The following is a 14,774-nucleotide window of genomic DNA, read 5'->3' as shown; positions in this document are numbered from 1 at the left end:
ACCCCGCCAGATGTTGTTTTCTTACTGAGAATGCTGTATTTGAAACGCAGTTTTGATAAAGTAGGGCTGCTGACAGATTTAAAATATAAAGCTTTGAAATAGTGTCTAAAAGCAAACACCTGTTTATTATAAAGCACAGGAACACAGAAGGCAAACTACGGCTGAGGATTGTTCATCCCTGCTCAAATTCTGGAAACACAAGCTTATTAAAGGAACAAAAGTGCAACTGTTCGTGACAACCGTGCTGTCTTCTGGTTTCGCAGTGCTCAGCTGGTATCTGTATAGAGAAGAGTTGATGTAATTACTTTTGGTTACAAGATCAGGATCAATCTTTGTGGATAAACGTGGTTTAAAACATGAATCCTGCTACTTCGAAGTGGGGAATTGTCACTTTGAATCACCAAATCACGGAAGGAAGATCCTGTCTGCAATTCTTGAGCCATTTGGCAGTTGTTGCAAGCTCCATCTGAGTAGTACTTACTATAGATATGCTGCAAATATGCCGAGGTTGACTTAGGATTTCCATTTTAAATCTACTGTACCACTTTACTGGAATACTTTTTAAAATAAATTATCGTTGCAGGGGAGTAACTTAATTGTTACCTATTAACTGCCCCTCACAGAAAACTGGAAATTTTAATGAGTAACAAAGTTGGTGAGGACGTATCAGTCATGGTGACCAGATCCATACAGCCAACTGCAAGAACTAAAACCCAACATAGACTCTACTGCTGTCTACTTCGAGCCCACCTTCTATCATGTAAGTGCCCTATAGTATGCAGGTGGGTATGTACCTGTGTACAGCTATCTTAAACAAACAAGCAAAAAACCGAACACGGACAAAGCTGACTTCATAAACATGTCTGTGGATGCTCGCACCTTTCCACAAGAGACTTATTTTCCACCAGGAGTGTCTCTCACCTTGTCAAATGCACTATTGATATTTGGGCAGAGAATGAAGAGGCCAGAGCGTTATAAGAAGCTGCGTAGAATAGGTGGTCTCATCCAAATTATTTCTGTTGAGGTTTAATTTATTCCGAAAACATTTATCCAGAAGCATGTTTTGTGTCAGGGGCTTGCGTGTCAAAGTTGGGTTTAAGATATCAAAATGGTAATGCTTCCAGGCTAAACATCCCCAATTTAACAACCTTTCTGTGTAGCTCGTGTATCTAGCTCCTTGGCTGGGTTTTTGTTTGTTTGGTGTTTCCTTCCCTCCCCCCGCCCCCCCCCCCCCCCCCCCTTTTCTTCCACCCCTCTCTTTAGTGGTTGTTGAAACCTGGTGTTCAAAACTGGACCCGGTATTTCAGCTGAGGCCGTAGCTGCACTGAACTGAATGAAGGAATTGCTTTACATCTTGGGGGGAGAAAAGATGACGTGTTTGGTAATAACATATGCAACGCTGTTTTCGACTTAGGTCATATCCCACAAGATACTTACCATCAAAAATGTCTATAAGTGGGGTTCCTGGAGCGATGGGGATATTCGATGTTGTCTCACTGATGATGTTGAGGAGGGATTTCACTTCTGATTCTAGATGCTCCACTGTTTTTATTACCTTCTAATGAAAACAAGGGAGACAAATGGAGAAAGGGGGTAATCAAAGGGTCAAGTGGAAGGAATCTTACCAAATGTGTTAGCAGAAGTGCAAATCTAATGTCCCGTAATGCTAACAGCTAATTTAATTTATATTGCGCAGTGCAGATTTAAATATTTCTTGTGTTATGCTGGCCTCTGGTGGCATGAAGTATTAAAACTTTGTTTCGCAAGAGTTCAATTACAGCACCTCTGTACAAAGAATCAGCCGTAATTTGACTTCTTGGAGGGAGCTTTGAATCATAGAATCATTAAGGTTGGAAAAGACCTCTAAGATCATTGAGTCCAACTGTCGACCCAACACCACCACCCACTAAACCATGTCCCTAAGCGCCTCATCTGCACGTCTTTTAAATACCTCCAGGGATGGTGACTCAACCCCTTCCCTGGGCAGCCTGTTCCAATGTTTAACCACTCCTTCAGTAAAGACATTTTTCCTCACGTCCAATCTAAACCTCCCCTGGCACAACTTGAGGCCGTTTCCTCTCGTCCTATCGCTTGTTACTTGGGAGAAGAGACCGACCCCCACCTCGCTACAACCTCCTTTCAGGTGGTTGTAGAGAGCGATGAGGTCTCCCCTCAGCCTCCTTTCCTCCAGGCTAAACAACCCCAGTTCCCTCAGCCGCTCCTCATCAGACTTGTTCTCCAGACCCCTCACCAGCCTCGTTGCCCTTCTCTGGACACGCTCCAGCACCTCGACGTCCTTCTTGTAGTGAGGGGCCCAAAACTGAACACAGTATTCGAGGTGTGGCCTCACCAGTGCCGAGTACAGGGGCATTAATGTATATAAATACTTTGCATTAATTTGTTTTTAATTCTTTCTCATTTCTGAGCCACCGTCATATCCAAGAAAAGAATCTGCACGGAAGATGAGAGGAGCTGATGGGGTGGAAAGAAGAGGGCTGGGACTGGAGCAGGAGAGAGGTAACGTTGCCATTTGAGAACCAACAGCACGCAGTTTGGCAGCTACCCAGCTGGGAATAGTTAGCACTGGACACACATCTTGTGAGTGCTTAAGACACCAGGCCAAAAAAATTAAAACTTTGCAGCTTTCCTGCAATCCCAGTCATAGAGGTCATTTAGCTTTTGAGTGTCTGCAGGAGCGAGCAGAAACTCCTCCGTCAGTCTTGGAGTCACCTGCAGCATTCACATCTAGCCGTGAGCAGATGTGAAACTTTACAGGTATCAGTTCTGAGACGGTTATATTAAAGGCACAGTTATAAACATTATAGGAAAGGCTGATATGTAATAGCGATTGGTTAATCAGTTGTTTGGGATTCATCAAGATGATATGTTTCTGGTAATAATGGCTTTATGGATAGTTACAAACCATGACATCTGAAAAAAATAGTCAGACCTTGAATAGAATAAAATCAAGAAGGGACGGTGTCTATAGACATCATTCTTTCTTTTCTTTGGTCAAAAGGATGGGGCAGAGGTCTGGTAAGGTCCAGGAGCCAGTGCAATAGCTCTTACCTCTTCAATAATATCTAAGCGTTCGTGGATCGCATCGTGTTCGTTACACCAGCTTTCTCTTCCCAAACTTCCAGGTAACACACTGACAGGGTCTGCAGCAGCTGGAAAATCAGCCACAGTTAATTAGCAGGAGCTTTTTAATAGCAGTCCTTACCTTTCTGACTTCTGAAGTGGTATTTTGCATGCTAAACAGCATTGCTTATGAAACCAATGTAGGAGTCCCAGGTAGAAATTGAACCTCTCTCCCAAAAACCACGGCTATACCCCAGTGCTGTGAATGTCTCCTTGCTTGTACACGTTGTCACAGTTGGTTGGAACAAGGTGTTTTCTTTTGCCAGGGGTATTTTTTTGTTTTGTTTTGTTTGTGCGTTTGTTTTACACAATCTGTTTTTTCCTACCTGTGTAGGGTAAGTTTATAGACTGTAACTTTGTCTCTACAAGCATAAAACCTAAGCGTTGGGAAGATCTGCCTTACACATCAGTCACTCTTAGACTTTCTTCAGAAGCAGCTGGTATGCTAAAGCTTTGAAGAGTAGCTAAGTTTGCTGAGTTTGTCCACTTATTCCCCGAATGGGCACAAGCTGGTGATTCCACTGTGCCAGAAACTTATCCATAGTAGTCTGAGTTTGCAATGGGAAGGGAAACTATAAAAGTGTGTACAGCTGATGCCATTTGCTGACCAAGTCACTCGTATATGGTGCTATATACAAAGTCACTTCTCTCTGTCAGTTATCTGCATTTACCTCTCAGTACTCACGAGCTTCTTGCTCTTCGAATGTTTCATTCTGCTGGCTCTACTCCGTGAAAGGTCAGGACCCGCTGGTGTCCCTGCTTTAATGGAGCCAGTTTCCTTTTCGTAACTCTTGTGCAACATTCAGTAACGTTTAGATTTTAATACCTGTGCGTAGAACCGTAGCGGCGTATTTTAAACCCCGCTAAAGTGCTAACGTATCTTGCTCCATGTGAAGTTAGGTCTTGAGGCCTGAAGAAGCTATGATAATGAGAAAGCAGCAGTAACTCATTCTGTTGTCGTTTGCTTGTAACGGAGACAAAGAGGAAACTGTGAGCTTGTGATATAACGAACAGTAAGAAACATAAGAGCAACTAGTTCTGTTTTCGGTACTGTCGTGCGAGCGTGGTGATTTGGAACTGCTGCCGTGCTTCATTGCAAGTCGGTGCCAAGATTTCGGGAGTGTAGCTATCAGATGATGGCAAACACATGTCAGTAGGGATTGTAGCCATTGCAGTTTGATGGGATGAGAGATGTACTCTGAGTTGGAAAGGTAGCCTTGAAATTGGAGGGCGGGGAGGAGGAGAGGGTTAAAATGTGATCTGATGTACTACATGTTATTTAGAAATTGGTTTGGCAGAGCTTAAGAGAGAATTTTTGGTTGTTTATTTGTGACAAGATTGTGATTTGGGGTTTTTTGGTGCGTTCACCAGGAGGTGGTGCTGTTAGGACAGAATCCCGAAGAATTAATCTACCTGTTTACAGAAGACTGCTGAAATACAGCAGGTACTTAAACACCAGCTGCTTTGCAGTTGCCCTTTTTTTTTCCCCTTTGCTGCTGCTGGTGGTGTTTTGGGAGTGTTGTTACCTTGTAACTTAGTGGTCAAGTGAACCATGCTGCTACTTAAAATTTTTGCTTGTTTACATGTTTTTTCCATCATGGCTGGGACAATAGGGAGATACTGAAATTCTGCGTCAGAAATGGAGGTTACAAAGCAGTGGCCAGTCTTTGCCTACAAAGCTTGGCTTTCCTAATAATTGGATAAGAGCAAGGTAAGCTCCATTTTTACTGTCAGAGATTAATAAAATTTCCACCTTTCCAATATTCCCAGCTCTAGCTCTCAGCATCAAGCCTGATGGCCTGATTCAGCTCTACGCTGGACTGCCACCCATCGTGTTGGAGGGAGGACCAAGGGCAAGCAGAAGGCATGGTGATGAGGTAACTGCGGATCAGTTGTAGACTGCTGGGAACATTCCCAGATCTAACTACAAGTGAACCGTGACAAAAGGGAGCAGAAGTCATTAGGAGGACTAAGAGCAAATGGAAGAATTTAAGAATCTCCCAGGAGGTTATTTTTCACTGTATTAACCTAGCTGTAGATGGCTGGGTCACAAGGTTGGATGGAAAAGTTTGGGTGAAGGCCAGCACCAGTTGTATGCGGTTGTTAAAGGAGCTTTTGGCCAGCCGTAAGTTACATGCCAGGCTTGTTTAGTTTTGTCCGTTCCCTAGAAATGGAAATGCAAGATGGTTTATGTTGGCTACTCAAGTTAGCGTTGGCCACTTCCCTTTCTCTGATCATGCGTCTTGTATCATGCTGGTGCATTAAAGAAAGCCCAGAGCTCTGCTGTAGGAGAAGCAGAAGTAGCTGTCTGTCCTGCCTGAATCAGACTCTGACCCAAAGACTCTCCGGCCTTTCCAAACTGCCTAAAGGCATGGTGGGCATGCCTGTTGGCACTGTGCAAGGGCTCCTTTCACCTTTTTCCTGATACAGGACCTTAAATCTGCAAAGTGACTTTCTGAAGCAGAAATTATATAAGGTCTTATCCAAAATGCCACTTTAGTCATTCCTTTAGCTTAGCCCTTCTGTGTGAAAGAGGATTCTGTTCAGCACAGACCTCAGCATTGGGCTGACTGCTACGCTAGGCAGGTGTACATAGATGGGGAGGTTAGATATAATGGATGACCCTGTCATTTGTTCAACGCAGGGTGTGCCATGATAGGTATGTCTAGCCAACGTAAGGTTGTTGCATCTCACTGTGAGGTTAGCAAAACACTGCACGTGTGCGCACGCACGTCTAGAGACCTAGGTAAGGGGGTTGTGGTGAAATGCAGGACTCGGTAGTGCTTGGTTCCTCAGGGGGGTTGGTTCCTCTCTTCTGACACGGAGACGGACAGCTTTTTGGCACTCGGAGCACATCGCTGCATTATAAACTGTAATGGGCTTACCGAAGGAGGAGGGAAGTGTCTTGTCTGAGTTTGATAGGACTCTAAGGTGTTACCCAGAACCACAGGACTAGTGCAGTGCCAAAAATTTGACAGATAGCATAAGCCTAAGCGTCTCAGGAAACACCTGATAGCTGTGGTTAGTGAGTGGTAAGAATTAGTAGAAACCAAAGCGTGTCTAGTTCCCAGACCTCACGGTACGGAGCTGGCTGAGGGCTGACCCAGCAGAAACCCCCTCAGCCCGGGCCTGTGGTTCTGTGTCTGGTTAGCGACTGTCACACCGGAGCAGAGGTGCGCTTGCGCTTGCCCCTTCACCACCGTGCCAGAGCAGGGTACTTCGGGTGGGCGGTTGCTGCTGCTGGCTGGGCAGCCAGTGCTGTGGTCAGCGTAGTTTTCTTCTGTTTTCTGAGCCTTGGCTTGAGGCTTTGGCTGCTAAAAACCCTGATTGTTACTTTGTCCGGCTGTAGCTCTTAACCCGCAGCCTTTATCTCTGGGATGGGCTGTTCACGGGACACATCTGGTCCCTTGTAAATATGGCCCGTATCTGGGTCACTACGGTCAGACAATTCAGCTGAAGCAATAATTTCCATGTGCTCAAAGAGAATCACGTATTGCTTACGAGCGCTGCCCTTCTCTGTCTTGCAGTTGGTGAAGGAAAATGACGCCGTCTGCCATTGGCACCGACCTTCGCCAGCAGCATCGCTACCTCACGTAATAATAGCAGTCGCCTTGTAAAAGGAGTGAAGAATGGAAGGCTGCAAGCCACGTAAGCAGAAGACTAATGGCCTTTTAAGATACTTCCATGTACTTGCTCTCTTGTTGCTGAAGAAACATTTTTAAAATGTAAATTAGAATTTTTTACTTGCCTATGTGTCAAAGCACATGCATAAATGCAGAAAACTTTGATAGCAAATTGTAAAGCTAACAGCTTTTGAAAGTAAACTGTTCTTTGTGTGCTGTATAAATTACAAATTTAAAATGTGTGGGTATTTGCAACTTCTGACAGCTTAAGGAAGTGTGTAGGAGGCATATTTCAATTCCTTAAATACCTCATTTGAAACTTAATGGATTACTTCAGGCAAATATTTGTTGTAATGTTTCAGTATGGCAGAGAGAACATTACCTTCCAGGTAATTTCCCATCTGCAAATTCCCACCCGATGCTTCCTGCAAGTGAGACGCTTAGTTCGATTCTTGAAGTCCGTTCTATTTGATATATAGGTGGTTATTTTCCACCAAGAATCAGAACTCTCTTGTTCAAGATAAGAAAACGACCCGTGCCTTTTTTCCTCTGATTAAGTCCTCTACGCTATGTTGGTGGTGCCCATAAAGCTGGGTAGTTCTAACCTCCCTGTGCTGTGATACAGTCAGACACCAGCAGATGGAGCAGGAAAATGGAGAATCTCTGAGCTGGCTGCTAATAAGGATATGTTTAATAGAAGAATATGCTTAATGTCTGAAAGAAGTAGCGTGATGAAGAGTAAAGATCTATGTATCATGGTCAGCCTGACCGTACAAAACTCGACCTTACAGCAGGGGATAGAAAGAGCAATGAAGTCAGAATTAAAACGACCTTAGCAAACAGGTTAACTGAGAGGTATTCTAAAACTAAGGCCTTTGCTCTGAGGCTCCTCAGCCTCCCGTACATTTGATATATTCCCCCAACCCTGCAAGATGTTGCTTCTATGCGCTCCCTGAAGAAGTCCCCTTCTAGGACCATCAGGATTCTGTCTATCCAGATGCTGTTAAATGGTTCATTTGCCGTTAAATGGTTCATTTTGATGATCCAAGTAGTTGCTAACGTTAAGCATCAGAATAAACCTGAGCAGCTGTCTCTTCACTGTCACTTGCTGCAGTTACTAAGAGTGACAGAACGGAAGTACGCGGTCACACAGATCTGGTAGGTCTTTATAAGTATCCTTCCTAAAGATGCATTGCTGGTCAAACTGAAGTTACAGGCTTGATATAGAAATTGCTGGGTTGGGTTCTTTGGTCTGTGTTATGGAGAAGGTCAAGCTGAGCGACCATAATGTTCCCTATCGGTCTTAAAGCCTATAAAATTCCTTTTGCATCATTCTATGACCAGTGTGATTTTTGAAAGTTAACTGAGAGTTCATATTGTGCTCAGCAGGGAGGGAGGGGTAAAACAAAGCAGGCCACAAGCCAAATGAAAGACAAGTGAGACTGAAACAGGAACCAGGTGGCAAATAAGGAAGCCTGAAATCATGTGATAGACCAAGGGGAATAAAGGAGAACATGTGTAACTCTTCAAGAAAACATACTATGCTGTGTGTTCTTGTTCGCACTGCCTTAGGTTTGGAAGTATCGTTTTATTCCTGGAGCATATAGCGTAAGGTGGCCAGATAGCTTTTAATGAGAAAATGATGGGAGTAGTAATGGATTTATGTTCCAACAGGAAAAAAGGTCGTGAACTTGAGCATCAACTTCAAATGGTGAACCCCCTAACCAGTTTGGGAAGAATGCAACAGACCTCTGAAGGGATTTGCTGATCCTTGCTTCAATTATTCCACTTGGAGTGGAATTGGAGTGGAGTTGGACTCCACTTTAACATGTGTATATAACTTTGAAGTGTTAGCTCAAGAAATTACACGGTTTACAAAAGTGGTTGATGAAGTTAACTTCCAGCTGAACACAGGAAAGGTTCAATTGCTTTGAACCTGAACTGATACTAATACTGTCAAACTTAGTTTCCAGTTATGTCAACCCTTAATTACGTTGGCATCCTTAGATATGGAAGTACTTTATTAATAAACTTTCTGTACCACTGCCGGTTTCGTTATCACCAGTGTGCCCAAATTCATTTTAAGCTGTATTATATATAACTTAATCCGTATCAAATTTCATTGTTAGGACACCAAAGATAATTGATTTGGATAGAACATCTTGTATTGGAAATGCTTTTTAATGCGCAGATTGGACATAGAGCATCTTCCAGGCTGCAATCCACAAAACACTGCCTAATGCTTAGCTGTGATTTAGGCACCTCTGAACCTCTTTCTAGAATTTAGAGTTTCTAGTTGCTTAAAGATAAGGGAATTCTTGCCTTCAGTGATTGCAATAAAGACTGCAGGAATTGTAATAAATACGTAAAATTTCTTAGCTTCTTATATACTGTCATAGGTTACCATGCTTTACACTGGAGGCAACTGCAGGGCTTTGCTTATATATACATGCAAATATATATACACACACACACATAAATTTTATATATATATATATATGTACACACACCTTTATTAGGCTCTAGCTTTTATGGCAGAATGATATTGCAAATTCCACACAGGGCAAATGTGGAATATCCAAAGTGGGAGATGGAAGGTAGGCATTGTATATTAGACAGAGAATTGACAGTAGAAAGCTCTTCTGGAATTTGGGGGGCAGGGGAGGATTGGTTTGGTTTGCGTTTGTTTGGTTTTTTTTAAATCATTTCAAGAAAGTACATTGAAAGTTTTTAATGCCTGATTAGGGATTAATCTGTAATCTAGACATTCACTGTATACTTCAACTGCTACCTGAATGCCAAGTCTTGGAAAGATTTCAAACATGGAACAAAATCCGAGGGATTCCTCTGGTATCCAAGATTCCTGAGCCTCTGATAATAATGAAACATCCCGAAATAAGTTTCTTCCATGAAACTGATTATTTTTAGTATTTGTTTTAGAAGCTAAATAACCGTATCAGAAAGTCTAGTTCCAAACTCGCAGAGCTGGTTCATGCTCTGTTTATCAAAATGTAGAATATGCTACTATGAATATTATTTCAGATCCTAGATCGGTAAAGATTGAACTTATTTTAATTCTTTTTTCCCTGAAAGAGAAGGACCAAAGAGGAAATCTCATGCATCGTGGGATGTATTGCATTAGTGAAGGTGGGTCAGGGTATCAGCCTACCAGTTCTCACTTCTCTAACTTGTCTGTCCCATCAACCTACGTGTGAGATGCCATGTTGTGATGTGTTCTGGTCCTACCGTGCCTCACTTGTGCTTGCGAAATATGCAAAATCAGAAATGGGACTTGATAGAAATCGTTCCTGGCTAGGAGATGGCTGCCATGTGTTTCTGTGTAAAACTACTTCATCTGGAGGAAGTTTTTGCTATCGTGATCCATGTCGTTCTCTTTTCACAAGGGAGCTTCTGCTCCTGCTTACCCAGCAGTGGGGACTGAGAGGGACTGTACAAGGCCAGGGGTAGTTTGTGCTGCCAGTGGGCACTCTTTGTTCAGGCACAGCAAAATCTGGGGCCCCTGCCATGGCTGTCTGCCAGAAGCAAAATTACTGCTTGAAAAACCACTTTTCTTCTGCTGCTGTGTTACCATATTTGTGATTGTAAGAAGCACTTAGGTTTTGTATATTTTCATTCAAAGGAAGGAGGACAACAATAAAATGTTCCTGTGAGGGAGCTGTTGGCTTGGAATATGTTTCCAGCATGCTGGTCTTCTGAACGAGCAGGCAGGGAATATCCTCTTGTGCCTGTTGCTGCAATGGAAAATGACTACAGGGAATTGGACTGATAAGAGACGCGAGCTACATAATTTGCAGGTAGGTTGCTCTAATTCATGCTGTAACTTACGATGGGATACCCTGATGCTTTGGGCTGCAAACAAAAGTTTCCCTTTATTATGTATTTATTTTACTGTGAACATATATTTGTTTTGGAAACTAAGGCAAAGTGTTAGGAGAATTATAGCTAGTAGCTGTGTAGGACATACTTGTGTGTGGAGAAGGGGATGAGCCGTTTTAGGAAGAAGAGGAGCCGTGTTGTAGCATACGTAAAGAATACAAATTGTGTAGAACGAGTGAGCTTAAGGCTGGTTTGAGAATGGAGGAGGTGAGATGCGTGAGTATTTGATGCCACCATCAATTTGAGAATGACCACTAGTGTCTGGGGATAAAGAGTTTTTCAATTTTACGAGGACTTGGCTTTTGGTCTGTGTTTAGTAATAGGAGCTACGGTCATGGGGAGCAGGTGAGGTGAGTCTGTGACTTATTAGTCAGATCTCCGGTTGTGTAGTTTGCATATGAGTAAGTTACAGTAGTAGAAAGAAATATGATAGTGCAATGAAAGAATATCCTCGTAGGTTTTTTCCTAATACTTAAGCAAGTCTAAGAACTTGCTTGAAGATATATTTTCCTCTGGCAGACAGTTCATGTGTTCTGCAACGACTCAGGAAGTAGAATAGTGAGAGAGAGAGACACGCACACGTACGTACATACATACATACATACAAGATCCTGGCATTCATGGTCAAGACTCACAACTGCTTCAACCAGAGCAGATCAGCTGCATTTATAAATACAGTTGCGTCCTGCAGACGAACAGCAGGAGTCCTATATTGCTAAACCCCTGACTTTTTCTGGTGTTTGATATTAACCTTTGCTTTACACATGGAGGTTACAAAGTCCACAGAACCTAATAAATTCCTTTTAACTAAATATAACAAAACATAGGGTTTTACAGATATATAAAATCTGTAAAAAGGCTCACTTCTGTACAGAACCTCTACCTTCAGATGCCTCATGGTCTTAAGAAACGCACCTACATCTGGGTACACTTTGTTGTGACAAATGTTCTTTCTCCTTCTTTGTTGGAGCTCAGAGATGAGTGTTTGCAAAGACTGTAATCCTTGCATTGGAGACAATAATGCCGGTAGGTTTCTGTAAGGACAGAAAATACCTATAACATGGGGTATAGGTTAAACCACTACCAGTTTATTAGTAGAGAAATATGACTCCAAGTCTGGTTTAAGATAGGACATCTCTCATAAATTTTTATCGTGGATTTAATTCTACAATGCACTAGTTTAATCTCCTGGAGGCAAAACGCTGTTCTGCGAGAATGCAAGTGGTCAAATTTGGGCAAAAGCAGGCTGTTCTGAAGGGTTTTTTTTCACTCCAGTTTCTAGGCAATGGTCTAGCTTATAGATCTTCTCAGCTTTGATATTGCATGTGGATATCAGAGGATCCAAAATATTCTGAGAAGTCATAATATGTTAGCTGAATGAAGAAAAACATTCTTACGCTTGGTTTACTTTAACTTGTAGTTAAAACTGAAGGAAACTTCCGCTGTTTAAAAACAAATCACACCACAGCGTGGAGTATTGAGCAGCAATGCCTCTGCCGGAGCTCTCCTGTTGCTGTCTCCCTAGCAGCATGCTCAGTATTTGGTTTGCTCAGCTAAGTGGAGCATGTCGGTGGGGCCAGCCTGCTTGCCAGGTACTTGTTTACCTGAGGACTCCAGGTCACCTCTCTGCTGTGCATAAACATGCAGCAAAGACTTTGCTGTTGGGGTGCTGCACCCCTCAGAACAATTCGCCCGGAGGTTTTTGTAAGACTGGAAACACGTTTAAATGGGGCAGGTATTGAATGCTGCAGTGCCCCAGGCTACGTCGTATGCTACATTTGAGCAGCACCCCACAAACTAACCCAGCAACAACAGCGAAGAACTAGAAACTGCGGCCATTAGGCAGGAGCACGTGGTTGCGTCTGGAAGGGCTCCCGCGCCAGCCTCTCCTCCTGAGCTGTTTGAAGGCTGAGCTCCATGAATATGAGATTGTTTTAATTCGGCCATTGACATGAACGTAAATTCTACTTTGGCCAACTCCGAACCATTTTTAAGAGGAACCCATGGGGATTGGGAGGGAGGATCTCTAAGGAAATCAAAAGTTAGATTCCCCAACTCAAAGGTAGCAAAGGGAAAGTGGGGATGACTTTTTTTTAAGCCTGTCAGCCAGCCAGGGTACTCCTCTGGCCGTGACAGACACAAAATATCCCATCTTACATAAAGTACACCATTGAGACAGTGAAAAATGATTCCCTGACTGAGTAGCTACCACCTGGCATGATACTGGGTCTCCACTGCAGTTATTATTCAAGTACTATTCCATTTATCTGGATTTTATCTGAGTTTGCTAATGATTTCAGCTTGAAACCATACTTTTGGGGGAATAAACAAAAACATTCTTCCAACTTTTTCTTTTTTCTTCTTTAACTTTTTGGGTGTGTGTGTGTGTAGCTCGCAAAACTCACAAGAGGATAGTGAGCACTCGTGGAGTGAAAACAAGTTAGAGTGCCCTGGCTGGGGTATTGGTATCTCAGTTCATTACTGATAAACGTTACAAAGCCAGTTTGGGTGGGAGGGAGTCAGGGCAAGGAAGAGTGGCTAGGACTCGGGGGCAGAAGGGACTAACGGGTTTTCAGGAAATGTTTTGATTGTAATGGAAACTTACTACCCTGCCATGAAATACAAACATTGTGTGTTGTCAAGAAGTAAGAGCAGAGGGAAAATCAAGCTGGGCCTCAGCTAGCAGAAAACACGTAATACAAACAGGCTGGGAAGCCAGGGTTGTGGTTACATGGGGACTATAAACCCTTGAACCAGCCAAACTGAATAGCTTTCAGTCGCACTGTCAGCTACAATGTGATTACAGGTTATTCCAGCGCTAATCTGTTGTTAATGAAAGTAAAATTCAGATGCGAGCTTATCAGATGTTCTGCGTTCATACTTTGTACTCCCAAGGCATTTGGAGAAGGCGTTATGTGCTCAAAATCTCAGGAATAAGTAATCCAAAGCAGAAGAGAAAAAAATGCGGCGCTGTTAACAGCAAATCTAAAAAGAAGGGTTTGAATAAAGGAAAATCTTTCTCTGTTCACCTTGAACTTCGATCTCATTTCTGAGTGGGATTGTGTATGTTAATAAAGCTGCCAGAACAGTAATTATGGAAATGCAGGACACTGGCTGCAGCACCTGAATGTGGTTCTAAATTTCTGAAAATGCAGTGATAATATCTCCCATGAGAAGTGAAAAATCTCTACCAAAGCAATATGCCTCCAGGATGGACTTTAATAGCACAAAAATGGAGTTTTTCCTGTTAAAAACAATATCGCCACAGAATTTTGACACATACCTGTGTCACCTTCATATAAAACCCATAGAGTAAGCATTCTTTACCTCCCCTTCCCACCCCATGCACAGGCTTTGACCGTGCTACAGTTAAGCTGTAGTTTCTGCTTTGCAAGCTCGGAATCACTTACCTAAAAGATCTCGCTCCTGCAGGACTAAAATAAACGCCAGCGCCCAAAGGCAAAGCATGGTTGCAGCCTCTCCAAGCTCTGCCGTAGTCCTGGTGGAGAGCCCCGCAGCCTCCCTCCCCGGCTTCGCATCGACTCCTCCGTCCAGCCGTTCGTGCTGAGGTTTAGCCAGAGTTAGGAGGAAATATGCCCGGGCTGAGCCAAGATTCTTGAGCTGTTCTCTTCTGCTTCCCTGCTTTTAAAAAACACCCTTCCAGCTCCACTCAGAAGTCCAGTTACCCAGGCAAGCTGGCAGTGGTCCAAGCTCCCCAAAGTTGTGTGGTTTTTTTTTTTTTTTTACCCTTGTATTTATTTAGGCAGACTACAACTGGAATGCACCGAAGAGCTTTGGATCCTGTAAATACAGCAAGTGGGGCAAGAAAAGGAAGGGAGAAAGGAGGAGGAAGGGCTGCTGGATGTTTCTTTCCCTGTAGGATTTCATCTAGGGTGGGGAAAGCAGGAACGCTGGAAAACACAGTTATCTTTAGATCTTGTGAGCTTACAGGGCTTTTTCCATTATTTTTTTTGTTTTGAAGACTGCAGAAACATCTTTTTCGGGCAGTACAAAGCGTGGCAGCGTTGTGGGAGGTGGCAACTGTCTGTGGTGCTTTATGTTTGGACGGGATCATAGGAGCTCCTGAGCTCTTTTCGGTTTGGCAAGTTTTTG

General features: G+C 43.2%; 1 protein-coding gene across 1 annotated transcript; it reads right to left on the bottom strand.

Moving 5' to 3' along the window:
* Positions 1-106: 106 nt before the first annotated feature.
* Positions 107-14,556, bottom strand: PLAC9 (placenta associated 9). The gene is made up of 4 exons (XM_076338387.1): positions 14,072-14,556; positions 3,070-3,170; positions 1,438-1,558; positions 107-277 (listed from the first exon to the last, which is right to left on the bottom strand). Exons 1-4 carry the CDS (start codon positions 14,127-14,129, stop codon positions 267-269), a joined length of 291 nt encoding a protein of 96 aa, XP_076194502.1. The 5' UTR covers positions 14,130-14,556; the 3' UTR covers positions 107-266.
* Between the last annotated feature and the right edge of the window lie 218 nt (positions 14,557-14,774).

This window comes from Aptenodytes patagonicus, chromosome 5 (genome assembly GCF_965638725.1).
Source record: "Aptenodytes patagonicus chromosome 5, bAptPat1.pri.cur, whole genome shotgun sequence".
Lineage (NCBI taxonomy): Eukaryota > Metazoa > Chordata > Aves > Sphenisciformes > Spheniscidae > Aptenodytes > Aptenodytes patagonicus.
Note: the sequence above shows the minus strand (reverse complement) of the source record. Positions and strands in the feature narration are given on the sequence as shown.